The 25,559-nt window shown below is 47.8% G+C and overlaps 14 protein-coding genes across 14 annotated transcripts; 8 read left to right on the top strand and 6 right to left on the bottom strand.

Moving 5' to 3' along the window:
• Positions 1–295: 295 nt before the first annotated feature.
• N7455_009083 (uncharacterized protein) lies at positions 296–777 on the bottom strand (the record flags this gene model as incomplete). The annotated part of the gene is made up of 2 exons (XM_065606079.1): positions 296–518; positions 707–777. The coding sequence occupies 2 exons, from the start codon at positions 775–777 to the stop codon at positions 296–298; spliced, it is 294 nt and encodes a 97-aa protein (XP_065461028.1).
• Positions 778–920: 143 nt separating this feature from the next.
• Positions 921–1,450, top strand: N7455_009082 (GFA family protein; the record flags this gene model as incomplete). The annotated part of the gene is made up of 3 exons (XM_040958785.1): positions 921–1,041; positions 1,093–1,301; positions 1,370–1,450. The coding sequence occupies 3 exons, from the start codon at positions 921–923 to the stop codon at positions 1,448–1,450; spliced, it is 411 nt and encodes a 136-aa protein (XP_040810746.1).
• A 351-nt stretch (positions 1,451–1,801) lies between these two features.
• On the top strand, positions 1,802–3,347 carry N7455_009081 (putative citrate synthase; the record flags this gene model as incomplete). The annotated part of the gene is made up of 5 exons (XM_040958796.1): positions 1,802–2,013; positions 2,065–2,262; positions 2,327–3,076; positions 3,133–3,215; positions 3,265–3,347. 5 exons carry the CDS (start codon positions 1,802–1,804, stop codon positions 3,345–3,347), a joined length of 1,326 nt encoding a protein of 441 aa, XP_040810846.1.
• Positions 3,348–3,638: 291 nt separating this feature from the next.
• Positions 3,639–6,143, top strand: N7455_009080 (uncharacterized protein; the record flags this gene model as incomplete). The annotated part of the gene is made up of 5 exons (XM_040958716.1): positions 3,639–3,899; positions 3,962–4,828; positions 4,896–5,142; positions 5,469–5,561; positions 5,611–6,143. The coding sequence occupies 5 exons, from the start codon at positions 3,639–3,641 to the stop codon at positions 6,141–6,143; spliced, it is 2,001 nt and encodes a 666-aa protein (XP_040810852.1).
• Positions 6,144–8,038: 1,895 nt separating this feature from the next.
• Positions 8,039–9,498, top strand: N7455_009079 (Zn(II)2Cys6 transcription factor domain-containing protein; the record flags this gene model as incomplete). Its single annotated transcript, XM_040958817.1, has 2 exons — positions 8,039–8,537; positions 8,600–9,498. 2 exons carry the CDS (start codon positions 8,039–8,041, stop codon positions 9,496–9,498), a joined length of 1,398 nt encoding a protein of 465 aa, XP_040810757.1.
• Positions 9,499–10,814: 1,316 nt separating this feature from the next.
• Positions 10,815–11,450, bottom strand: N7455_009078 (YbhB/YbcL family Raf kinase inhibitor-like protein; the record flags this gene model as incomplete). The annotated part of the gene is made up of 1 exon (XM_040958745.1): positions 10,815–11,450. The coding sequence occupies one exon, from the start codon at positions 11,448–11,450 to the stop codon at positions 10,815–10,817; it is 636 nt and encodes a 211-aa protein (XP_040810808.1).
• Positions 11,451–12,025: 575 nt separating this feature from the next.
• N7455_009077 (uncharacterized protein) lies at positions 12,026–13,053 on the bottom strand (the record flags this gene model as incomplete). Its single annotated transcript, XM_040958795.1, has 2 exons — positions 12,026–12,920; positions 12,980–13,053. The coding sequence occupies 2 exons, from the start codon at positions 13,051–13,053 to the stop codon at positions 12,026–12,028; spliced, it is 969 nt and encodes a 322-aa protein (XP_040810785.1).
• Positions 13,054–13,574: 521 nt separating this feature from the next.
• On the bottom strand, positions 13,575–14,483 carry N7455_009076 (uncharacterized protein; the record flags this gene model as incomplete). The annotated part of the gene is made up of 4 exons (XM_040958728.1): positions 13,575–13,740; positions 13,789–13,863; positions 13,924–14,332; positions 14,399–14,483. 4 exons carry the CDS (start codon positions 14,481–14,483, stop codon positions 13,575–13,577), a joined length of 735 nt encoding a protein of 244 aa, XP_040810835.1.
• Positions 14,484–14,951: 468 nt separating this feature from the next.
• Positions 14,952–16,247, bottom strand: N7455_009075 (uncharacterized protein; the record flags this gene model as incomplete). Its single annotated transcript, XM_040958689.1, has 5 exons — positions 14,952–15,262; positions 15,366–15,462; positions 15,513–15,685; positions 15,741–15,918; positions 15,978–16,247. 5 exons carry the CDS (start codon positions 16,245–16,247, stop codon positions 14,952–14,954), a joined length of 1,029 nt encoding a protein of 342 aa, XP_040810843.1.
• Positions 16,248–16,837: 590 nt separating this feature from the next.
• Positions 16,838–17,430, top strand: N7455_009074 (GFA family protein; the record flags this gene model as incomplete). The annotated part of the gene is made up of 3 exons (XM_065606078.1): positions 16,838–16,903; positions 16,987–17,149; positions 17,240–17,430. 3 exons carry the CDS (start codon positions 16,838–16,840, stop codon positions 17,428–17,430), a joined length of 420 nt encoding a protein of 139 aa, XP_065461027.1.
• A 576-nt stretch (positions 17,431–18,006) lies between these two features.
• Positions 18,007–19,971, top strand: N7455_009073 (uncharacterized protein; the record flags this gene model as incomplete). Its single annotated transcript, XM_040958741.2, has 3 exons — positions 18,007–18,169; positions 18,242–18,484; positions 18,563–19,971. 3 exons carry the CDS (start codon positions 18,007–18,009, stop codon positions 19,969–19,971), a joined length of 1,815 nt encoding a protein of 604 aa, XP_040810794.2.
• A 621-nt stretch (positions 19,972–20,592) lies between these two features.
• On the top strand, positions 20,593–21,412 carry N7455_009072 (uncharacterized protein; the record flags this gene model as incomplete). Its single annotated transcript, XM_040958767.1, has 2 exons — positions 20,593–20,913; positions 21,020–21,412. 2 exons carry the CDS (start codon positions 20,593–20,595, stop codon positions 21,410–21,412), a joined length of 714 nt encoding a protein of 237 aa, XP_040810862.1.
• A 690-nt stretch (positions 21,413–22,102) lies between these two features.
• N7455_009071 (uncharacterized protein) lies at positions 22,103–23,348 on the top strand (the record flags this gene model as incomplete). The annotated part of the gene is made up of 4 exons (XM_040958696.1): positions 22,103–22,185; positions 22,252–22,711; positions 22,783–22,977; positions 23,037–23,348. The coding sequence occupies 4 exons, from the start codon at positions 22,103–22,105 to the stop codon at positions 23,346–23,348; spliced, it is 1,050 nt and encodes a 349-aa protein (XP_040810754.1).
• A 191-nt stretch (positions 23,349–23,539) lies between these two features.
• On the bottom strand, positions 23,540–24,232 carry N7455_009070 (uncharacterized protein; the record flags this gene model as incomplete). Its single annotated transcript, XM_040958770.2, has 1 exon — positions 23,540–24,232. The coding sequence occupies one exon, from the start codon at positions 24,230–24,232 to the stop codon at positions 23,540–23,542; it is 693 nt and encodes a 230-aa protein (XP_040810811.2).
• Between the last annotated feature and the right edge of the window lie 1,327 nt (positions 24,233–25,559).

Raw genomic sequence — 25,559 nt, 5'->3', positions numbered from 1 at the left:
ATGGGTAGGGACTGATCACAACGCAGATCGCAGAATAGACTTTGAAGCCTCAGGCTACTCCCTGCTTCAATCCACTCACTATATGTTGTAGGTCCCAAACTCTCACGATAATGGAGTCAGGATTGAATTGAAACTTGAGGCGACCCACTTTAGGCCGTGCGAATTGCTAGTGGATGTGTGGGCTGATCATCCCCTCTCGAGTTGTGGATGATTTGGCCGATCGCATCGTGGTCCCCAAGGGACTTTTGGTCTGACAGCTTGAATAGTATGACACCTCGTGGCTTCCAGACCCATCTCATGCGTGGACGTTCACATCTGGAATCATCGGGTGGTCCAATCGGAGAGGGCCGGAGAATGTCGTTGACAGATAAGGCGCAGCGGAGGCGGGTCTCCACCAGTGTGAATTTGCACGGAGTCCGATCAACCAGTCAACATTACCACGTCTCGAAGGCTTGGAGGGGTAAAATGGCCCTAATCCTTGCATGGAGCTCTGGCGGGGCACAATAATTTGGAATTGCCTTGCAGATTTTTGGCACAGAGGGGACGAATAATCAGCACTAGCTGATTTGAAATTCTCCAGGAACATCTATTTGGAATTCCCAATTGCCCGAACTGGGTTAAACTGGAATTGAAAGAGAAGTTGGTCGAATTTGGTGGACAAGTTGTGTGTCAAAAAGCTCAACAATAACACGAAGCGATGACGTACCAGAGGTACTGGATACCTGTTTCACGGGCATTGCCAAAGGGGAGACGCAAGTAGTCGGGACATTTGGACATATCCATGGACAATTACCGACAATGACCACCTCAACTAGTCCAGTGTTGGGGTCAATTATCTCTTAAATACCCTTCCTTCCCCTCTCCAAAGGTACTCACTCTCAAGGACCTTGAAAGAATCAATTACATCAATTACATCCACAATGCCTCTCTCCGGACACTGCCTCTGCAAAGCCGTCACGTATACCGTGGACGTTGACGCCCCTCTGATCACTGCCTATGATCACTGCGATGACTGCCAACGCCAGAGTGGCTCGACCTACTGTTAGTTGTGGGAATACCCGAGGGGAAATACAAATATTGACTTTGTTATAGCTCTCGTCGCTGTCGTCCCCAAGGACAAGCTGACCATTAACGGTCCTACCAAGAGCTGGGCTGGCAAGGGTTCCTCCGGCTTCGCTGTCCACCGTGTCTTCTGCTCTGAGTGTGGCTCCCCGATTGCCCACGACCCCGATGCCGCTCCCGAGATCATTGCCATCAAGGCCGGCACCCTGGATGTTGAGATTAAGAAGACCCTCAAGCCTGTAAGTCTCACAAGTTAGGGCTAGATCGAACCTCGACTGGAGTGTAACTGACCCCTCGTTCTATGTAGGACACCGAGATCTGGACCGTCAGCAAGCTTCCTTTCTGCCAGGAATCCCTTGCCCATCCTTTCAAGAACATGCCGGAGTAAATCCTGCACTCTTGTGAGATTTTAAAAAGGGAGGAGATCTTTTTATGGAGCCTATAATGAGTGATAATGACGAACAAAACGATATAGTCTAATATGACTTGCATGCATCACCAATTAGGATGTCCACAGTAGATCCATGTTCTAGGCCAATCACAGAGGAGATCTCGAAGACAATTGTACGAGGTATCTTTGTCGGCGAGTTGAGGTGAGACAACCTACTCGGTGTCTTTGGGGAAATTATTTTCGCGGGGTTAGTGAATAGCGACAAGCATTTGCAACCAGCGAAAAAAAATACTGTCTCGAGTGAAGAAATCGCGACGCTCATTTTTCATCATAGTATCTTGCCCCAAAATGTCGACTGGCACTCTATTCATCCGCGACTCGCGCACTAATGCTAACTATGAAATCCCCATTAATCGAAATGCAGTACGCGCGACCGACCTTCAACGTATCCGGGCGCCTTCGTTCAACACTAATCGCGCAGATCAAGTTGCCCATGGATTGCGAGTCTATGATCCCGGATTGCAGAATACGGCCGTGACAGCATCGGCTATCTGTTTCTCGTGAGAGAATAGCATGAAGGTGCTTGTGCAGTCTGGCTAATTGGTATCTAGTGATCATGAGCACAACCTACTGCTATATCGAGGGTATACCCTGGAGCAACTCTGGGGATCCGACTTTGAAGAAATGTTCCATCTGCTACTATGGGGGGCATATCCAACAGCAAGTCAACGTGAAGAGCTACGTCAGCGACTGGCACAGTATATGCAAGAAGTCCCTGATATTGTGCGCCAGACCATCTTCAATCTCCCGTACGACGCTTCTCTTACATGTCCGCCATCTTGTCTTCCTTCTAACTGGCGTTGAAACAAGCAGAAAAGCGACCAGCCCACTGCCGTTGATTCTAGCAGGCCTTTCAGCCTACCTGGCCTGTATACCCGACGTGATCCCAGCAACCACAAATGCGACGGTTTACCAAACAGACATCAAACGGGCCGACCAAATTATCCTACAAACTGTCGCCGCCTATGCAGTTATCTTCGGCGCAGTACGGTCCCACCGACTAGGCATTCCCTGGCAGTCTCCGTCTCTCCACCAGACCTACTACGAGAATCTATTCACGATGGCCGGTCTCGTTGGCCCAGAGACAAACCGCCCGGATCCTACCCGCATATCCTGCTTCCGCCGCTTTGGCAACCTAAACGCCGAGCACGGCATTGCCTTAACGGTATTATCAACCCTAGTGACCGCCTCATCCCTGACTGACCCGGTGTCTTGTTTGATATCTGCTGTGGCCGCCGCCCATGGACCCTTACATTTCGGAGCGACAGAGTCCGCCCAACGCGCTCTCCACGACATCGGAGACCCAAATAATGTGCCAGCCTTCATTGAAGAAATCAAATCCGGAAAGCGAAAATTATTCGGCTACGGTCATCGCACTTATAAAGGAATGGACCCACGCGTGCGTCCTATCCAAAGTATCCTGAAGGATTTAGCAGATGTTCATCAACCGCTATTGAAAGTTGCCGAAGCGACCGAGGAGGTTGCTGCCAAAGACGAGTACTTCAGTACACGGGGCTTATATCCCAACGCGGACTTTTATGGTAACTTCGTGTTTACTGGAATGTGAGTGCAATCGTGACATGTGTACTATGATCCTAGGTCCCAATGCACTGATTTAGTGGCTTTGAGCCTGATATGATTCCCGCGGCTATGCTTGCTCATCGCATTATGGGTATTATGGCCCACTGGAGAGAGTACACGGGTAAGGGAATGGTTTGCCCAAGCTTGGTAACCTGACTGACAGTGTATAGTAAACCGTGGCAAGCTGTTTCGACCAATTCATCTATATACGGGTGATGCAGAACCGACTTCGGACCCCAGACCGAAGATCTAGTGGTTGAGATTATGTACTGCGAAGAAGTGTTTATTCCTTTGATATTGTTAGCTGCTGTCTGGGAAAACTAGTGAAACCTCTGTGTAGTAACAAATCTATCGATAAATAAGGTCCTTGGTCTCTAAAGCGCGTAGAATACATATATCTATTTGAAGAGTGATTGGCCCTTCGCCGGCATGCAGTGATATTGGGTTCACGGTTGATTTAAATACCAAAAAGACCCGGGTATTTATTTGCCATCAAGCCCACAAGGAATTTTGTCAGTTTCGTTTGTCCTCTGCCTAAACCAACATGAACAACCAAGATATATATCAACAAATGCAGCGGCAGGATGAAGAGGTCAATGAAGAAACACCTCTACTACATCCTCCTATCACAGAGCCATATTCCGTCTTCACATCAACACAGAAACGCCTGATTATTCTGACAGCGGCACTGGCCTCAAGCTTTTCGCCTCTATCTGCCAACATCTACTACCCGGCATTGAACTCCATTGCAAAGGACTTGCGAGTCAGTCCATCTCAGATTAATCTGACGATCACCACATACATGGTATGATACATTTTAGAGCCTACGGATCCTGCTGGAATAAACTAACATCCCTGGATTTGGAGGTATGCCAGGGTCTCGCTCCAATGTTAACAGGGTCATTGGCAGACCAAGCCGGTCGTCGACCCGCGTACATTCTTTGCTTCGCAATATACATATTGGGGAACATTGCTTTGGCTCTACAATACAGTTTTCCAGCACTCCTAGCCCTTCGTGCCGTTCAAAGCTGTGGTAGTAGCGGAACTGTGGCGCTTGCATCCGCCGTTGCAGCCGACATTATCACATCTGCCGAGCGAGGTATGTACATGGGCTTTACATCTCTGGGAAACATTCTTGCTCCATCCATCGGGCCTATCCTTGGTGGTGTTCTCAGTAAGTATCTGGGCTGGAAAGCAATATTCTGGTTCCTGGCTATTGCAGCCTGTACTTTCTTCGTGCCGCTATTGCTGTTTTTCCCCGAAACATGCCGTGGTATTGTGGGAAATGGCTCAATCCCCGCAGTTGGATGGAATCTAGCCATTTGGAGGTATTTCCAGAATACCACCACAGTGACCCCGCCTGCACCAACTCAACCAAGGAGGCGTGTGAATATTCCCAACCCCTGGTCAACCCTGCGTCTGCTTTCCCACCGACCCGTCGGACTAGTCCTTTTGGCAAACGGAGTTGTATTCAGCAGCTACTATGCTGTCACAGCTGGCATCCCTGCACTTTTCCACAGAATATATGATCTGGATGACTTGGAGATTGGACTATGCTTCATTCCTGCCGGACTGGGGTCATTAGTCAGTACAACTGCCAACGGAGTATTAGTTGACTGGAATTACCGACGGACTCGACGAAATGCCGGTCAGACGGTACACAAGAACCAAAAGCAGGACATCATTGGATTTCCCATTGAACAAGCGAGGTTGCAGATTGGTCTACCAATGACAGTACGTTTCCCTAATACATCCTGGTACTGAACCGGTTCTATTAGTTGACTTTCATTTTCCGTTTTAGGTACTTGCAGCTGTCTCGATAGTCCTTTATGGAGTATCGATACCATTGCAACCCCCACTTCTGGCTGCACTTATTGTGGTGTTTGTAATTTGCTTCTGTATTACGGCCGCATACAACGTGATGAATATTCTCATCGTCGACTTGTACTACGAGACACCCGCTACTGCTATGGCCGCTAACAATCTTGTCCGATGTTTCTTGGGCGCTGGTGCTGCAGCAGTAGTCAACCCTCTGATCAATCGAATTGGTGTGCAATGGACATATTGTTTTGTATCGGGAGCAATTGTTTTAGTTACCCCGATTCTAAGCATTGTTTACCTTCGGGGCTGGGAATGGCGCAAAAAACAAGCCGAAACTGATGCACAACTGCGAACTGTACACGAGGGACCATAGTACCAAGTAGGGCAAGCGCAGGGCAAGCAGGTCTATAAATTGAATCGCAGACATGGATCGAGCTCTCGAATTTTGAATTGAAATGCTATAGTCGAATCTTCCTCTATCTTCTCTTGATTTCACGATAACACAATATGATCTCATTACTTACAGTCCTCTTTGGTGTTCTAACTCCAATAGTCCAGATCTTCCCTTGGACCCCTGGCCAGCAACTCCAAATACGGTACCCTGGTGGTCAATGGATGACTCCTGGTATGGAATTGGATATTCGAGGTATGTGAATGGCGAATAAATTAAATCAAACAGTTTAACATCAGCCCAGAGACCAGCAAGATCCCGGAGATTAGTAGCATGAACCTAGAATGCGACAAAAAATACATCATCCTTTTCATCGATCTCGACGCCATCCTACCAGGAACTCGTATCCAATCAGTCATTCTACACTGGTACCAACCCAATCTAATGATAGATTGCAAAAACCCGCCACCACCTTCCACAATCGTTCCTGGAAAGGACGGCGGGAAGAAGCATCGACCAGCAGCCTCGTACATAGCTCCTCGTGCACCACCAAATACTCACCACCGTTACGTGTATCTCCTTTTTGCGCAGCCTCCAGCCTATCAATTTCCTGATTGCTTCTCACATGTGTTCCCGGAGACTGTTAGCGCGCGCGCCGGATTCGATATCAGGGAGTTTATGCAGGCAGCAGGGTTGGACCCTCCGATTGCCATGAACTATTTCATTGGTAGACATGAACCTGCCGAGGGCGAGACAACTACCATGCCTCAGAGTGCGACGACGACCTCGTTCCGTTCCGTGGATTGTCCCACGAGGACGGCGGGCTTGGTGTCATGAGCTAGGGACTGCGTGGGGGAAATGAATGTTGTGGTTGGTTTATATTACTAGGTAGTAGGGTTTATGGACACCAGGAAATATGACGTTTATGTAGTACTCTATGGTTGAAACCCTCCATTATTTGGAATCATGCATTTAAGTAAGCTGGCCCTGGTGTAGTCCTGAAATCTCCGAAGATGCGAAAGGCTATATACGTCTTGATTGATGTTTGTATTGTCAGTGCATTCGAGGATATGGTTCCTAACACCACTTCTCTAGGATATTTGCGGTGCCATTATGGTATGTCATATTTAATGTGTTATTGATGTAATTGAAATCCTGACCTTGAAGAAGATGGAGTCTGGTATGGCCCGACTTTGCCTGGAGCGTGGAATTCATCGCATAGGGATCATCTGCGCTGCCATGAAATGAAGTAATTTCCGCCTCTAACATCTACGATGGACCCTTGTGTTTAGTTCCAGTAGTAACCGGGCAAGGGACTACTGGAACCAGTTAAGGCTGGTTTGGAAGAGTAGTTGGGAGGGGGGTATATGTTTATATGTAAATATAAGTGTTACATAGTTCTAAGAGGCTACTTAAGGCATTGTAATTAATTAGTAAAGTGTTTCTATGAGAATATTAGGATGGAACGTCAAGTTAGAGTGGGTGTAATGGCCATGGCTTTTGCATAGCCTTTGGCGCTTGGGCTTTAGATTACCTTTAAGGTGATAACACAAATCCCGGTGCTATACCATGTGGAGTTTAAGGAGTAAAGCCAATAGGAGCAGATATTAAAAGGAAGATCTCTTGGCTATGGATAAGACTCAAGCATTGGGATTGTCGAATTGCTTCCGTATTGAAGGCGTAGCAAGTCGCAGATACAATACGAATCACGATCCCAACAAGTATGCTCGCAACAAAACCTCATATATTCATCCATTCATCCAATCTTCGTTTCCCGCAATTATGTCGCAAGGTTTCATTCCAAAGGCCAAATCGTGGTCGCCGTCCAGAGCACGCTGTCACCACATGTGCGTTAGTAACATCGGATGAGACTTGATCATATTAGAAACAACAAATCTGTTTTTCAGGGGGTGATAACGCACCAATCGTTCTCACTGGATAACCATAACCAGGCAACTGTCCTACCGGCTGAAAAGATACTCCGGCCAGGAACAGCATAGAACGAAAGGTCGTCAGGTTAATTGACGGATCCCATTGGTGTGGGACAGCTTCTCGGCCAACGGGCAGACATTGAAGTCCGGCTTCATGTGCTGTTGTCGAATGACGGCCTTGAATTTCCCCCTGACTTTGTTCGCGGTGTCATTAGCTAGAATAGGATGTTGCTCGAGGGAAGAAATTAGCGATTTTCATGTGCAACAACGGATCGGATAGTCTCGCGTAATGAAGTATACGGGCTCCATGAAATATGAATACCATATGACAGCGTTACTGAAATCAATTAGCTTCAAAAGAAAATCGTCAAGTATACTGCACCACATAAATCCTTCATTGATGCATGGTGAGATAAGGTTCGTGATCCTTGAACAGCCAGGACCCCCCCAGACTACAAGTGAGGTACTCGCACGCAGGTCCCAAGGAGGGTAGGACAAAACTATTTGTCAGTAGTAAAGTTCACGATCCATGTAAATTCTGGTGCTTTCGGCAAGTGCTGTCATGGAAGCTCGTTGTGGTGTGGGTAAACAGTGTCTCCTTTCGTGATGAATGCAGGAGTGAAATCAAACGTGGTCCTGTGTGATTGTTGTTGGACAGTAGAGATTATCAACTAGAAACCGGAGGAAGCAATCATGAGATGAAATATAAATACCTCAAATCAACCCAAGTCCAGGCAAGACCAGACTCGTTGATCGTGGAGTCCAGCACAAACATTTCGACTTCCTGTCCACGATTTTCATATGGCTGAGACCTCTACCAAGAGGTCTCCACAGTCCAACGGTCAACTCCTTCCCAACCAAAAGATGCGCACAACCTGTAACGCCTGCCAACAAGCGAAGATTCGATGTAGCCACACATACCCATGTGACCGGTGCGAGGGTCACGGGTATGAGTGTGTGTATTCGATCTCGCAGCCGCTGGGCCGACCGGCCAAGAGAAAGACGACCCGGCTGGCAGCAGCGGGGGCAGTCGTAAAGACGCGCAGGGGGAAGGCGGAGGTAGTTGACCGTCCGACTCGGCGGAGTGTGGGGAGGGCACCAAGGACGACCCCAGCAGCGAGGGCGCAGAGGGCGCGCAGAGTCCGGAGTCGGGTCCCGAGTCCAACAACAGCATCGGGCTCGGGTGCTAGTTCGAGGGAGGAGTCGCACAAGAGCGACTCGAGGACCGGCACTGAAGTCACACCACCGGAGGAAGGCTTTCAGTGGCCGAGTTTCACAGTGTTGTTCTCGGAGGTTCCAGGTGAGCACAGACCTAGTCCATGGGGTATATAGGTGTCGGTAAATGACCATTGGGATGCCCAGAAAACAACACAAATGGAGAAGGAATCCAGGACCAGGATGTCGTCAGCGGAAACGAGGCCTATACCCACGTCGATCCAGGATTCGCCGATACTATCCTGGCCAGGTCGTTTGGAGGAACTGACGGATTCGAAAGTTTTGGGGGTCCCCGTTTTCCTGTACCGCGTGTTGACTATGCCACACAGTGTTATGCTCCCCAGATCGGTTTGATGGTCGATGAACCCCCCATTGGAGCATCCATCCACACCGCTGCGCCGGGCACCCAGTCCGGGTCACTCTTTCAGGGTGGTGCAATCTACCCCTTTAGCCTCGCACCGAACGCAATTCAGGTCTCCGGAACAGTCCAGGATCCGGCCAGAATCATGGAATTGCCCTCCAATGATATTTGGGAGGAACCAACGGAAACTGATTCCAGTCAATCTCTCGAGCCCAGAGAGATCGATTTCGAGACACTGCCGGAAGATGCTTCTTCCCTTCACTGCAATTGCTATGCCCAGGCGTTCAGTGAAGTCGTTCGGCCCGATGAGGTAAAAGGGGCAAACAGCATATTGCTCCACCTGGAAAGGGTGCAGCAACAGGGAGTGGTCATCCTTCAATGTCCAGTGTGCTGTGCTTCAAACGCCAGGGCTAGCATTCTCACTTTATTAGTCATGGCGGTTGAGAAAGCGGCACGGGCGTTGAAGGTGAGGGCCAAATTGGCCACTACCTCGGTGCAAGGCGGGGTTCATTCCGTGTGGGGAGAGGAGGACATCAGCCAGATGCGCCGTTGGCTATCTCATTTGTCAATAATCGTCCGTTTCATCCACCAAGACCTCCAGTGTGCCTCGCCTTCAAAATGGCATATAGTGATGGCGGACGAGACAGACCGTCGGCTGCAGTCGATTATTCGAATCTTCGAGTGATCGCCGGTTGAAAATGTGTGTATATATTAGACGCGGAATGGAACCCGAGAGCTCATGAATCTATCTAAATTGTTCAATCCTTTCATCCGTAGTAGTGACCTGGGGACGAGGGTGATGATTTAGATAGTTCAATTGAAGCTGTAGGCCTCGTTCTTGTAATAAAACCAAGAACATTAATAAATCACCGAGCCGAGCAGATACCGTGCAAGTCCAAGTATCCGGCAAATTATTGGATTATCAGAAGCATCTCACCAGTACTCCGCGTGAAAATAGACAAATCCAACTCCCCGGGATGAGCTGCGTTGCACTGGAAAAGGTCGTCGTGTCAGCTGGCTCGCACAGAAAACTTTAAGCCAAGCAGGATTTTCTCGACTGACCTTTTTAGGGAGCTTTTCGAGCGCAGCATTCTCAAAAGAGCCGACGCCAACAGGTATCATGGGTGTAAATACCATGCGAAAAGACTAGTCTCCAGTGGCAGCAGGTTTGATCTTGGTCCTGGTCTATAGCCAGGTGATGTACTAGCATTCAACCTTCGTGGTTGCCGAATGGTGGAATCTTATATCAATCGACGAGAATATCCGATCCCCGGAATACGCCGAAAGGAAGGGCTTTACGGGAAGGGCAAGCTTTCGGTGGATTTCTGGACCGAAATCTGGAATTATCGCTTTGATTACAAATCAGAGGAGAATATCTGCAGCCCGGTTCTTTTTACTTCACGTTGATATCGGCCGAACGAAGCAGATGTCGCCGAGGTGCTAGAAATGAAGTTCGCCACATCGACCAAAGCCGGAAAATAGAAGGCTTGTGCAGTTCTAGGGTCTTGTCAATCGTCGAATGATAGAATTCGTAGACCCGTTAGAGAGGGAAAGAGGGGCGTTAAATCTCAATAGGACAATGCCTGCCACCATTGACATTTCATGGTAGACCTCATGATCGACATTAACCTATGTATGTAAAGGTTCATTGGTAGAAAAGCCTTTTTCATGCCAGATGAGTACAGAGTATGCAATTCAGCTCTGACGTGAGATATCATCCACGGTATTTGGAACTAGCCCGGGGGTCTTGGGCTACTACTAGTGATGATTGCACAAATTAGTCCTAAAATACAAAACACAATTGAATACGAGGATGTCAAGAGATGTATTTTTCTTAGGACTTTAGTTCCATAATGATACTTACATCAAGAATCCTGGTGAATGTAGGGGAACGAAGTACACACCCGCTGCTGAAGCATCTTGGGCCCATTTGTCAAACCCACACCCATGTCCGTCCCACGCTGGTTGTGCCCGTGTAAGGTGAGTTGAGTTGATAATGCCCTAGCTGGTCCAGGGTTTTTCAAAGGTTCCAGTCCACTGCGCCCATCCGATAACCTTGCCCGTAATAGCGCGCTTAATATCCTTCTTGGTCGCCTTCTCGGGAGCCTTGAACTTGAGCGACTCATTGAGGGCGATAATGGTGAAGACATATCGATGTTTTCCGTGGCCAAGGGGTGCACCAGCACCGACATACGGCAGTCCGAGGATGTTGGGCACAAAGCGCCAACCAGCAACAGTCAGGCGGGCAATCTTGGCGTTTTCGTCGGGGTGGACATTGGCCGCTTCGGCCTTGGTAGTCGAGGGTGGAATTGCCCAGAGGAGGCCGTGGTGGAAGACAAGGAATGGAATCGGTGGATCGAGGTCTTCGCAGAGGAGTATATACTCCTTGACTTCCTCGTGACAGTTTGGAGCAGTCCAGAGTAACTCAGGAAGACAGCCCTTGCCATCAACGGCCTTGCAGGTACAGTGAAGAGGTAGCTTGGAGCCCGAGGGGCCGGCCTCCGGTGAGTCGAGGGTCATGTTGGGCTCGGGAATGTCTTTGAATGCCGGGCAGTGAATGATCTGGCCCGAATCATGGCCACGGATTTGGTATAGCAGTCGCCCTATGATGAACTCCAGATACTGTAGAATCGCCATGGCATATAGATTTGACAGAACTGCGAATCTGAATTCTTTTTGTTTGAAGGTGAAGGAAGAACAAAAGTCGAGATGTTGACTTTCGGGGAAGGGTAGGTGGGGCCCGATTGAGAAGGTGCCCTGTACCGGCCCGGAATCGGAAAGTGCGACTCAGCTCTCTTCTTTTTGCTGTGGAGTTCGGATCTTGGTAGTTCAATACGGTTTAATGTGTATATATGAATTGAAGCATCTAAGCTCTGGAGTTTACTGTGGGAAATCAGTTTCGGGGACAAACAGGTGTTCTTCAAAGCTCGGGCTTTGCTCCCTTCCAATCTGCGTATCACGAAACAGTCATATCTTCCTTTGTGGAAGCTTTACGGTATTTCAAAGTCCACAAAGGAAGCCAAAATACGTCTCTAGTATTTGTGCCGGGATGATGTGCACTCAGTGCATGATTTTGACTTTTCAACCCGACGGTGTAAGTGATATAGGGCGACAGCAAAAGCTCTACCTATCGGTAATGGTCAAGTGACAAAACAACATATTAATGCAGAGAAGAATTCGTAGGCAGAAACCTAGCGGTTGAGTGGTTCCAGTTACGATGCAACAGCACTCGCATAACCTTTGAACTCCCCGGTTTCCTTCGTGATGATTGGAATCTCATCTTCAGCTAGGGAGGCAAGGGTGCCTTTTTCCAATGGTGCCCAGCCCAATTTCCGAAGTCGATTCGCCCTATTTCGTGCATTTGACCCGACCACTATCGCAGAATAATCCCCGAACAAATCTCCCCAGTCTTCCATCGGGATGGGTTTCGGCGTAGATTGATCAATACGCCCTTCCTTCTTCAGTATACGGCCAATCTCAGCAGCGCATTCGCCCCAAGACAACTCCTGGCCGTTTTCACAAAAGAAGTACGGATTCAGCGCAATCTCAGTGACAGGTGCACGTTCCATCCAGTGAAGGAGAACCATGTATCCCCTGGCAAGATCTCTGACATGAATCTGATTCCAAACCGTGCGACCCTTCCCGATCTGACCCGCATAGCCATGTTTTATAGAGTACCGGATGAGCGTTGGCAATTGAATTGACAGGCGGTTCTCCCTAGTGGTCACGCCGTAGATAAGGGGTGGAATCATGATCGCCATTTTGGCGTGTGAGGCTAGCTCGTGACCTGCCCTGGCGATGACCAAGTCGATTTGGCGATGAGATGCGGAATCGGGCAGAGCATCGATCTCTCCGGGAAGTTCATCGTCATATATGGTATCGCTTTTGTACTCCCCTTCGGCGGTATCGGAGAGCAAGGTTGCTCCGCTGTTGTGAATGTAGATTGTCCTTAGCCCTTGTCCCGCTCGTTGTCTGATGCCATCGATGATTGCTTGGACAGATGGCAAGTGGTCTCCAGTTGCGGTGTGGAGGACGATGTCACTAACTGCGACCTGGTCCTTGATCACTGATGAGTCGTCCAGATCACCAACCACTGTTTTTCTACGCCTAAGTTGATGTAATCTGTAACAGCTGATTCGCGACGGACAAGGGTTGTTACTTTATACTTTGATATGAGAAGGAGGTCTAAGATCTCTCCGCCGATGAAACCAGGACCAAGAAGGAAGACAGAAGTAGGCATTTTAAGGCACGTTGAATTAAACGTAAAATATACCTACTGTTCACTGGTCTCGTTAAATATGGTTGACTTCAGGTTGACGTCGCCGCGATTAGTAAGATCTCGCCTCAGCCATCCAGCCAGGGCTGGAGGGAGGATGTCCAAAATCAAAAGGTTATACATAGAAAAGTCTCTTCCACAGATTGTGCTTTCTTTCTGCCTTCATGTACACCTAAAAAGAGATCTGAAAAGACCATCTAAAACGACATGACAAGGCCGCATAAAAGGCCGACTATTCTTTCCAGGGAAGATGTCCATGGATTAGATTGGATTTCAAATCGGAGATACATCGGAAATGGAAATCCTCCTGGAGGGCGTCAACATTTGGCCGGATATGAAGTCTAGAAAATTGTTTGTTTTTAATAGCATAAAAGCCATAGCCTCCTTTTATTAGTAGTAGGTATCTTTGTTAAGAGAAATGAGAAAAGGAGCAAACAGCATAGCAACTCTTCTCCCTACTGCTTCCTGCAGCGCAATCCAACCTCCTACCATCTCCAACCCTTGTCATCATACTGCAAATCGACGCTGGGGATAGGAAAGTACTGGTACATGCCCGTCGGCGGTCGAACGAGACCATAGTTGACATAGAGACTATCCGACCACTGAGTGTCTTCGGCGGTACGAGTCGTGTCGGGCAATCCTGATAGGTGCCTAAGAAGTATTAGCTCGTTCAACCTTCAATGATAGTATAGGACATACATAGTTTTTGTAGGCCAGTCGTATAGGATCTTGCGCATGCCAGTACCTAGGTGGTAGCCGTACGCGTCAAGCTTCCTGGTTCTCGTTTGTTAGCTCTAGATCCAGTATTGTAATCAAGGTGCCTGGAGAACATACTTGTAGACCTCGCAGAACTTGACTCGAATCTCCTCTCTCTTAGAGAACGAGGAAATCCAGAACATTTGCCAATCGAGGGACTCGCCTGGCACCTTTTCCCACATCACATACGTGATGAACCCCCCGGGGACGGTGTCGTCTTCGTCTTGTTGGTCAGACTGATATCCAAGGAGCTGAGGGATGACATCGCAGCCCTTCTCTTTGAGGGACTTATAGGCGGTTAGCTCTGTAGGCTCATGCGACTTGACAGCCTGTGCGGCCCGGATTGGACCCTTCTCAAACTCGGTGCCGGCAATAGGTATCTGCTTATATATTCGCATAAACGAGAGTAAGTTTGGGTTGCCAGGGCTAGCAGGGCGACAAAGAAATTTCCCAGCCACGTATGCGGGGCCAAGGCCATTGGTGACGTCTCGCTGGTTCGGAATATGAGCGCGCTCGTGTACCTTGCTAATAATTTCCTATCTTGTAGGGCCACCATGCAACGGGGAATCTGGCGATGGGTCGATGGTGATGCTGATGGTGGTCCCTTCGAGACGGGTGAGGATTTCGGGTGATGACATGGTGATACCTAGGTAATTGGTGAAATGTGAAGATGGCAGGTACAACATAGCAAATTTCAAAGTTTAAAATGAGGGAACAGCCCTATGTACAGGCGACTAGCTAAGTATGCCACGCACGGACTCTCATTGAATACTGCCTCATATACCAACAAGAATACCCGGCCGCTTGAGCGCCCTTGTGATGTCTTTTTGGTGGTCTTTTTAGATATTCTTTTAAGATACCTTTTGATATGTATATAAAGGCGGTAAAAAAGCATAATGTATATAAAAGACTTTCCTATACATTTAGGCTTTGTAGGCTTTACGGGGGTCTAGTGTATGCATATCCAAAGAACAACTGAAGTTCCTATAGTAAGAGAATATGGCAGGTTACGAGTTGAAGAGTTCGACTCATCCCTAATAAATAACTATATTGAAGCGACGTCTACTCTAAAACAGGACTCTTCAACAGCCATACCTCCAATCTCCCTAAAGCCCCGCGCTAGTGATGCCAGCATATAAAGATTCCTTCAAACTAGTCCAATCAGCCTGGCCGAAGAACGAGTTAAGCAACTCCTTGGACCTGGTTGGCGCCACAATATCGACATATCCCTCACGCGCACCTGGGGGGTTCTTGACAAGTTTGTCGCTGGATGCGGGACGAAGCTCGCGGAGGTGGTCGATAACCTCCGTCCAGATGAGTGGTGCAGCTAGCCCGAAGATACGCTCAGACTTGACACTGGGGTCGAGGAGGGCGATTGCATGGAGGCGAGCGAGATCTTTGACGTCGACGTAGTACTCTGTTAAGAGCATTAGCATCTTCAGCAGATAGATTGTATATAATAAATGAATGCTGCCTCGTTGCTAACAGGAAAATAACAAGGTGAAGAGCCGGGTACTCACGGGAAACAACTGCGTTAATGACCATGTCATTTCCTTCCAATAGCTGGAGAGTCAGAGCTCCAGTCGAGCCACTATTCTTATGCAGAATCTCTCCCATCTGTACAGACGTTAGATGATCATGTCATAGTAGAAAATAAATGCTCTTACTGTGAAATCTGGGAGCACGGAGTTGAAAGTAAACGAAGGGTTATTCTTCTTAACCCAGTTATAAGCAGCGCGTTCGCCTTCAGCCTTGGATGCGACGTAAACCAAGAAGCCCTTGGCCTCTTCAGGGGTGCTCTTGTCCCACACTGCCTCGATAGCGGTCTCGTTCCACGTATCTATGTATTTTAGCCATACTGCAACATCCATTCAGGAAGAAGAGATAGAGCTTACCTTGAGTCAGTTCAATTCTGCCCTCGCCTGGGTAGCGAGCCACGGCTGAAACAGAGGATGAGGTGAGAACAACCCTCTTGATTGATGGTACTTGAGCAGCAGCTTCGAGAACGGCCTCTATGGCGGCCACGACGTAATTAATAATGGTAGGGTCGGGGCTGAAAGATGTATCCGAAGCCTGTATTTCTCTAATGTTAGGACCTCGCAGCAACCAGGGAGATGATCAATTTTACATACCACATGCACAATACCACTGACACTATCCAAGGCTGCCGCTAGAGCGTCCTTGTCATCCAAGGTTGGAAGATTGACTGTTTCAAATTTCCCAGCTCCATACTTCGATTCAAACAGCTCATTAAGCCATGGCTTCTCAGAGCGAACAGTACCACGGACAATATATCCTAGAGATAATAGGACATCAACAATATTGGAGCCGATGAAGCCGTTTGCGCCGGTGACAAGGATACGCTCTCCAACCTTGAGGGCGTAGGAGTCTTGGGAGGCCATGGCTGCTTGAAGGAGTTGCTTGTGTGGATGCTGTGTAAACAAAGATTGTACTAGGTGTGCTTATAAGACTGATGGTGCTCAAAATAATACTCTGTTTCCCTGCGAGATGTATCTATTTATCTTATTTTCTACATACAATGTATTCATCCGTGCTTGATAAGCCTGGAGAGATTCGTTCTCAAGGAAATCAAAGTACCACACAATTGATGGCCGACACATCCCATAGGTAGGTGTCTTGTGTTTGATTTCTTAGTGGTGGCCAGGTCTGTGAACCGGAGGTCCGGGTTGACCTAGTGCAGCTTGTAAATTCTCCGGAGCTCCGGGTTGACTGCAGCTTGTACATTCTCCGGAGCCTGGGGTTTGTATTCTGTATTAACTATGATTACAAACTGTGTTTGATTCCTGATCTCCAAATTTGAAGAGACCAACCCCCCAACAGTTGCGCCCATGACTCATGAGTGAGAGTGAGCTATGGCCCGCGTATATATTGATGATATCCTTGTGGAAGGAATAATGCTTCTTCATCAGCAGACTCTCCCATTGCATCCCATAACATAATACCTTTTTATTTTCCCCATCCAGAATATAAAATGGCCATCGGCGTTTGCTTCTGCGGAAAGATTCGGATTGAGTCTACCGGACAGCCGATTGCAACGGTCAGTCTCAATCCTCGACTCTACTTATAAACCCAACCACTTGTTCTTTGTCTTGATTGGAACTCACCTTGCCTTCTGTTCAGGGCCTCTGCCACTGCACCGACTGCCGCAAACTCACAGGAACGCTCTACACATACAGCCTCATCTTTAAAAGCGCTGAAATCACGATCAGTGGGAATCCGAAAAAGATCACAAAACCAGCAGAGAGTGGCAATATTGTCGAGAATTATTTCTGTTCAGATTGTGGTGCGTGGCTGACATGAAGAGAGAAAGAAAAGAACGAAATTTGAGACGTGAAGAACTAAACCAAACCGAACTGATGGTATTTGGCCTTAGGAACACCTCTTTACGCATACAAGTTCTCGTCTGGCGAGTGGGATAATCTAGTGATTACCCGAGCAGGGATATTTGATGATCTGGAGCTTTTGGAGAGGAAGCCGGCTGTGGAGTTGTACGTCAGAAGCCGCGTGAGCTGGGTATGTCCTCTTGATGGAGTGCCGCAGTTTAAAGCAATGCCACCTGTTTAAAATCAGAGCTGCGCTAATGGAATTTTCTGAAATCTATGTCCAGAGCAATTTATGGAAGAGTTTGGGAGGCTACGCTATGATACGCCGAGAAAAAGCAATAATAATACAATCAACCTGGAGTAATCGTAAAAAGTGTGGAATCAGCCTATTCAATTTGATCCGTTGACTGTATTGTATTTTAGCTTTGCAAGTAATTCATCTTTATTCAAATGGAATTTCTTTTCGGCCTTCCACGGATTTTATATTTCTGCATAGAGTCAACAATGCAGTTTTACAAAAATATATATACAAAGGAAATAAAAATACTTTCCCTATCATCTCGATCCCCCCAATTCTTATGGCAATAATCTTCAAATGTTGCTTTTAAGAAAAGAAAAGGAATATTGAAAATGGGCTGTGGATGATATTATAGGGAAGTGTACAAAGTAGAAGATGAAGATATTCCCAAAAAGGTGTAGACCCTGCCGATCGGATGACATCACCGGGAATGTTGTTGCTTCCGCCCACATCCGTGTCGGTGTGTACCTGGGTTCCCCGAATTTCTGGATCCCTTGAGAGAACTTCAACACCTTTCCGATGCTATCCTACATATCTGCTGCCTTCCAGTCCTCGGACGAAGGCGTACAGCAGCGACCTCCACGGTATGCCGGTGAAGATACCACGCCAACAAGCCGCCGGGAGATCTTAGGATGGTATTCATACGGGATTGCGGCTGAAGTGTTCGCGGTCTGTGGTGTAGGTTCGTAAAGACATATTGCCAAATCCAAAAAAAAATCAAAAAATCAAAAAATCAAAATACTTACTATACCAGGCTCTTTTCTACCCCTCACCTTGGAACAATTAGCCCGAGAGCGCGGCACCTTACAAACGAGCCGCCTTCCCTGTGTCGGATCATCCGCAGGGAACAGCACGAATAATGCTGAAAATGGCCCATGTGTGGTCCCGGTCTTCGGCCTGGAGGTCAACACAGCCAGCTTCGCCATGTACACCTTCTCACTGGCAGTACTTATCCAGGCGCTGACACTGATATCGTTCAGTGCGCTGGCGGATTACGGTATGGTTGCAGCACACCGGATTGAGAATGTATCGTGTGAAAGAAAAGGTTAGGAGCTAACGTCGATTGGATGTCTAGAGAACAATCGCAAGACATTGCTTATGGTATTCGGATTCGCCGGTGCGCTCGCCAGCATGTTGTTCGTATTCATTGCACCACCCGTCTTCGTTCTCGGATCGATATTGGTAGTCGTCGGTGTGACCTGTCTCGGTTCGTCCTTTGTTGTGCTGAACTCTTACCTGCCTGTGCTTGTCGCCAACGATCCGTCACTGCAAGAGGGCAAGGGGGATGACGGCGCGGAAATGTCGAGCTTCGACCGAGACGGAGGTAACTCGGGATGGAATGCCTGGGGTAACGATGATGCCGACGACGATAGTTTAGATGGGCTTCAGCCATCAGGGCAGCCACAGAGCTCACTAGAAGGTGGAATGGGACCCAAGGCCCCGCCTTCGTCTTCACCGGAGCTGCAGCTGTCGACCAAAATCTCCTCCAGGGGGATCGGTCTTGGATATTGTGCAGCTGTTTTTGTTCAAATCATCAGCATTATCATGCTCATCACATTATCCAAGACCTCCCTTGCAAAAGTGTCTGCCACTCTCCCCATGCGCTTTGTTTTGCTCCTGGTCGGCATCTGGTGGGGCGCATTCACCTTGGTCTCTCGTAATTTGCTCAAGACACGACCGGGGCCACCTCTGGAGACTGTCTCCACCAAAGGGGCCAGCGAATGGCGGGCCTGGCTACGAATGGTCGGTTTTGCGTGGAAATCACTATGGGAGACGGTCAAAGTAGCCAGCAAACTGCGTGAAGTCCTCATCTTCCTCGTAGCATGGTTCCTACTCTCCGATGCAATGGCCACTGTTTCAGGAACAGCGATCCTGTTCGCGCGCACGGAACTCAAACTGAGCACGCCGCTGATCGGCCTCCTCTCCATCACCGCCACGGTGTCGGGCATGACGGGCGCATTCCTATGGCCACACGTGTCTCGGTATTTCGGCCTACAACCGAATCACACCATCATCCTGTGCATTATCCTTTTTGAGTTAATCCCACTCTACGGGTTGCTTGCTTACATCCCCTTCATCAAAAACTGGGGTGTGTTCGGATTACAACGGCCGTGGGAGATATTCCCGCTAGCCATTGTGCACGGGGTAGTATCTGGAGGACTGGCATCATACTGCCGATCGTTCTTTGGCCTCTTAATTCCGCCCGGTAGTGAGGCTGCGTTCTATGCTCTTTATGCGGCTACCGACAAGGGGAGTTCGTTCATTGGACCGGCCATTGTGGGGGCCCTTGTTGATGCGACCGGTCAAGTGCGGAGTGGGTTTTTCTTCATCGCGGTGATAATTATTCTGCCTATTCCGCTGGTGTGGATGGTTAATGCAGACAAGGGTCGTCGCGAAGGTTTGGCTATGGCTGAGACCCTGGACAAGTCACATGGTGGGACTGCGGAATACGCCGAAGAAGCCGAAGGGCTTCTTGCTAGATGACTAAGCTACTATATATATTAGATAGGAGAACATAGCGTGAGATATTTATGACCAGATAGATTATGAATATAAACGAATGGATACAAGTGAGACAAAGAGACATGAAAAAAAAGAAGGTTCTCGCCAAGCATTGAGCAACACAGCGGCATTATTGGCACACAATCCACGGTTATTTTAACTAATTCCACATCTCTCTTTCGAAGTTGTCTCAAATTTCAGGGTCTAAAATAGATCAAAGACACGGCAGGGTCTTTTCCACCGCTTTAGCTCCAAGTCAAGCCTTTTAGTCGGTAGTGCGGGATATACTATGTGGGGAGGTCATATATATGTCCAATGAAACATCCCCTTGAGAAAAAGGAAGCCCCAGGAAGCCCATCTCTCCACCAATGACAAGGGGTTAAATCCTCTAGCTTGGCAACTGAGCGGATCGATATGCTTGGTTTGTTGCAGCCTAGAAAGAGAGGACCCCTAATTTACTAGTGAAAGGACCCGGGACTGAATGGGACCCCGAGGAGGAAAAAAAAAATGAGGGTTTTATAAACAAAGTTCGGATTGCATGAAACATGGCCACCGGGTCCAAAGGCAGAAATATAAAGATTCACGCGTTCTCTGTTCGAAAAGATGGCAAAAACTGAGCGTGCTTTCGTATTCTCCCCCGTCACAATCTTCATCATGCTTACCAGCGCTGTCTTCGCATCTCTGTTCATACTCGCCAGTGCGAAGTCAGGGAAACAAGGTCACTTTATCGAGCCCATCACAGACTGCTCTCAGCTCCCATCGTACAACAATGACACGAAGATCGCCGGACCCTGGACGATCAAGATCGACAACTGCTACAATGGAACCGGGCCTCACGGGTTATGCAGCATCGAGGGCTTCGAGTCTAGCAGCGATATCACACGGCAGCGATCTGATACACCTAATACAATCGAACATGGATTTGTAAGTTCTTACCCTTGGTATCGGTGTATTCATGGATGGACAAGGCCCATCCATCAATACATACAAACACCAATACAGAAGACCAAGATGACTAACAGAGATTCAGATCACGATCGTAAGCGACAATAACAACGTCAAAACCGAGCTCCGCTGCAACGGCATCCTAAACACAATGGAAGCATACGTCCTATCTGGTCCCGGCGCCGGCGCCCTGGACTGGCACGCCGTCGGAATAGACCACCATCCCAGCACGGGGCGACTCGTTTGGGGCAAACCCGATGCTCAACCTGTACAAGCATACAAACACTACCATCACGGTGTACCCGTCGAAGGTATCTACCTCGGATCGAACAATGAGTCGAATTGGAGTGTCCATTCGGCTGGGAGGGATGTGAGCATTGTGGATATGAAGCCGTACTGGGTGCCACGATTGATGATTTCCGAGACGAGTATTCGGGATAATGAGTTTAGGACGTTGATGCGGATTGATGGGAGCTGACTTTGTTGGTCTATTGATTTGTTGTATAGCTGTTGTTGTTTTGTTTCCTGTTATTATACCCTCATTTATGCATACTGGTGTCACTGCGCCTATCCTTTACACTACATAGCAAAAATTGCTAACACTGTTCATTTTCGTGGCATACATTGAGAGATTCGTAAGACAACCAGAATTGATCCATGAATGAAGTGCTCTCTGATATTTATAGATATATATATTCAAATTGTTTATACCAGTAGAGGGAAGGCAAAAGCCTTGAGAAACAAACACCCATCTTTGGTGTGTTATCGGAATAGTATCGTTTGTCCTAATATATTCAAGCAACCCAAACAAAATCTTTTCGGGTAGAACTATTTCTTAGTGACATTCGTAGTGCCTTTTTGAATAATAATAGCTACTAGTCCAACCCACCAAAACTTGTTTTTCGTCCTAGTGGAACACGTCGGTCAGGGTTTTTCTTATCCTAGGGGGAAGATCAACATTCGGAACATCTTCGGGGATTTTCACCTCGATTATCGACAATATTTTTGGATTTTCCCATGTCTGGTTTGGTTCCAGAAAAAAGAATTCTAATCCTATAAATAAATATCGCTAAAAAAAAAAGAAATATACTGGTGCCTGAAGTAAACAAGATGAAGATAGCCATGGCCCTTCCGTTGAAATATACAACGACAAGATTCAAGATTTACGATGTATAAACCGACCACGAAAAATCAGTGGTGGTTCTGTGGCCAGCTTTTCGCGCAGGCTATTCTAAGCCTCGCAGTTGCAATGTATGTTTATTATACAGCCCAATTTTACTAATCCCTCTGTAAAAGCATTCTCTAATACCAAACCAGATATATTCTCATTGAATGGCAATCATGGGTTACACCACTGATAACCCAAGTCACCGTTTCCTACACCGTCCCCATCGGTCTCGGAATCGTTATATTCGCCGTTCTATTCACATTCATTCTTTCGCTGGATGCAATTCATCACCAAAACAATGCTCTCCTCATCGCCATCTGCATCTGCAACACGTGCCTCTTGGTCTTCTCCGTTATGCGTTATTCGTCGATACAAGGGATAACCAACAGCCTTTATTCGAGTCGTTATAACAAGCCAATTTTGGTGGATACCTCTAGAAATCTCTGGCCTCGCATTCAGCCGGCCGAGATCATTTTCCCAGTCATCGTGGGTATCAGCAGTCTGAGCTTGTGGCTCTGTGCATATTTCCTAGGCAAAGAGTTTTCATGGACAATTTACAAGAGTGTCCATGGCAGTCTACAGACCAGAAAGCGTTACAGGGCTTATGAGGTACTGTATCTTCTACACTATTCCTTGACGGGTATCTTTAATCTCTCATCTGACTTGCCATATGAATATAGATATACATTGTCCTGATCAAGCTGATCTTTTTCTTCCTGACCGGCTTCATTCTCCAATACAACCTGGTCGATGTTCATTTCGATGAACCCGAGTATAGCCTTACGATGGCTTTGATACCGGCTGCATTCCTTATGATTATGCTCGGTATCTATTTTGTGAAACACGAGAAGACATACCCCATGATTCCTATTCTAGTAAGCTCCTTATTCACGTCCTGGGACTATACGAAGTACTAACTGCGTCACCAAAAAAGCTATGCTACCTAGGTCTGATCGCATACCTCATCAGCCGCATAGTACTTCTATGCGGCCATACACGCCGCGCAAATACCGCTGGAAAGGACATGATGCTGCTGTTTGCGTTTGCTGCTTTGGTATCAACTCTGTCCACGTTTTGCTGTGCCGTTGTTTGCGTACTTAATTTCGACAACGGGTTAAAAGGTGTCGACAAGTGGAGGAAACAAGTTGCGCGAGAGTCGTCCTTGTTTCACAGTGGCGGCTATCGCCCTGCAGGTTATGATTTACCGTCGCATTCACATTCACTGCCGAGACTATCGCTTGAATGAATAATATAAATATTCCCTATTTTAGTTGATCACAGCAAAGGAGCAACACTAGAGAATCTATGGTTTTCACGACGCGCCCTTACTATATGTCGCTAGAAGTGTCAGTAGTGGCACAGGCGGTATGAGAAAGTAAGGATAGGATAGAGGGAAATATTTTAAAGCCAAGGAGTAAATAAGATTAAAAGTAGAACTTACAGCGAGGAAAAACTGAGAGGACGATTGAGATTCACTGCATAAAAGTCTGGTAAATCCGCATTATGTTCCTTTAGTCTCTCTCGAGCCACCATTGTCCAACCAACGGAAGCAAGAGCCAGCTTCAGACTCAAATTATGAGAAGAGAAAGCAAGATAGCGGCTAGCAGACATTGCTTGGCTTTCCCAAATCCGGTTCCATCTGCGATCACGGCACCGTGAAGAGGGAGATTGTGCAGCCTTTCTGCTGCGCACATTCGCTTTGTCGAACTCGCTGGCGGAGAACAGCAGCCCGAGCTCAACTGCACCAACCAATTTGAGGAGCATCATGACCTTGCCTACGATTTGATAATCGAAGAACTCAAAGATGGTTAATACTTGCAGTAATACCGAGTGGTATATATCGGCGCATTTCTCGACTTGGCCATTAAACTTGGCCTCCTCCCATAAAGGAGACTCGTGTGTAAAGTACTGCCGAGTTACGGTGTGGGTCATGTTGATGGTCGAAGCGGACGCGACCATTTGCCGCATGCCGGACATGCTCGCGGTGCTCTTGACCGCTCCGTCGGTCTTTAGGGTGAGATTCCCTAACGTTCTGTGTGAGCACGGGGGACGTAGATCATTGGTAGTCCTTGTGCCCGACCATTGCGAATAAGGATCTTGATTCGCCCTTGAAGCTTTTTCAGATTCCATTAATGCGTGGTGTTATCCCCAACGACGATTAGGATTCATCGAGAGGATGCTGAAAGTAATTCCCCTATGGTTATACAGTTTTACTCCTTTGAATCTTCGTTTGAGCCATTAACCTTGTGGCTGAGGGATAATGTACGCCGGATGTCTTCTGGATTTGACCCCTTCTTCGATCGGAGGATATCCAACAACATTCCTAACCACAATTTGTTGCCTATATCACGACGTCGTCAAGTGAAATCCTCTGCGTAAGGGCTATTCTGTCCGTTGGACTCCATTAAGATTTGAAGAATCCCGTGGACACAGCAGCCGGTCATTGGTAAACGTGTGGACTGGCACTGGTAAAAATGCTACAATATTAACAAAGCATCAAAATAAAAGGAAGGCTAGGAACTAACCGATCCACCAAATGTCTTAACTTCATATAGAGGGCCATATATATCAGATAACCCGCTACAAAACACACAAAGCCTTAAATCACTTGCAGACTGAGAACGACCTTATATCCAGCCTGTACGTTATGATGGAGAACCTTTTCTATCACCCGTAGAAGATACCTGCGGGGTCATAGAAGCTCCTGAAGAAGCATGGTCAATGCATCGGCCTTGCAGATATCGGGCCGAGTGAGTGGATGTTGGAGGCCTTTCTTCAAGGATACCGAGAGCTATGTGAAGGCCCATGGAGGCAGGTGTTGTGAGGGCAGTCACATCAAGCGGCAGACCGAAATGGCTGACATGATGCCAATAGTTCAGGGAGTTTGAGGAGTCAGACGGGCCAGTTGTCGTGGGAATGGCCGAAAGAGCCGACCCGAAGATCGGTTAGAGAACACAGTTTAGGTAACTCGTGATCTGTCGTAGGAAAGTTATTGACACCGCTAGTTGGCCATATCATGGCTTGGCTTTCAGTCAGCTTCCCCTTTAAGCCTGAGGTTGCCCATGATGCGTGATGGTGGCCAATAAGGGGAACCACGCCATGTGCGACACAGATTGATGGAATCCGGTGCCCAGGTGTGTATTCGAATAGGAGATAGGAATGAGTCCTGGTGCGAAAGGTCAAGAGATAGTGTAGAGGCCTGAGGGAAGGATGTTATTGCCCATCGTGCCTTCCCTGTCGCATGTTGGAAGCCTTAGGCAACGGAGCAGAGTCATCCATCACCTAAGCCAATTGCTATTTACTGTTAATCAACCTTCATGTCTCTACATAATCTGTGCAGCCATCGGATTCAGGCTGTTTCAAACGGCTTGCCGGAAGACCTGTCATAGGAGCCCGGGGTGTTCATGGACGAAACACTTCTATGCATAAACACCGGTATTACCCGTGAAAGCCCACA

This window comes from Penicillium solitum (genome assembly GCF_028829755.1).
Source record: "Penicillium solitum strain IBT 25940 chromosome Unknown utg000005l_segment0_segment0, whole genome shotgun sequence".
In the NCBI taxonomy this organism is placed as follows: Eukaryota; Fungi; Ascomycota; class Eurotiomycetes; order Eurotiales; family Aspergillaceae; genus Penicillium; species Penicillium solitum.
The sequence above is the reverse complement of the archived record's forward strand: the minus strand, read 5'-3'. Positions and strand labels throughout refer to the sequence as shown.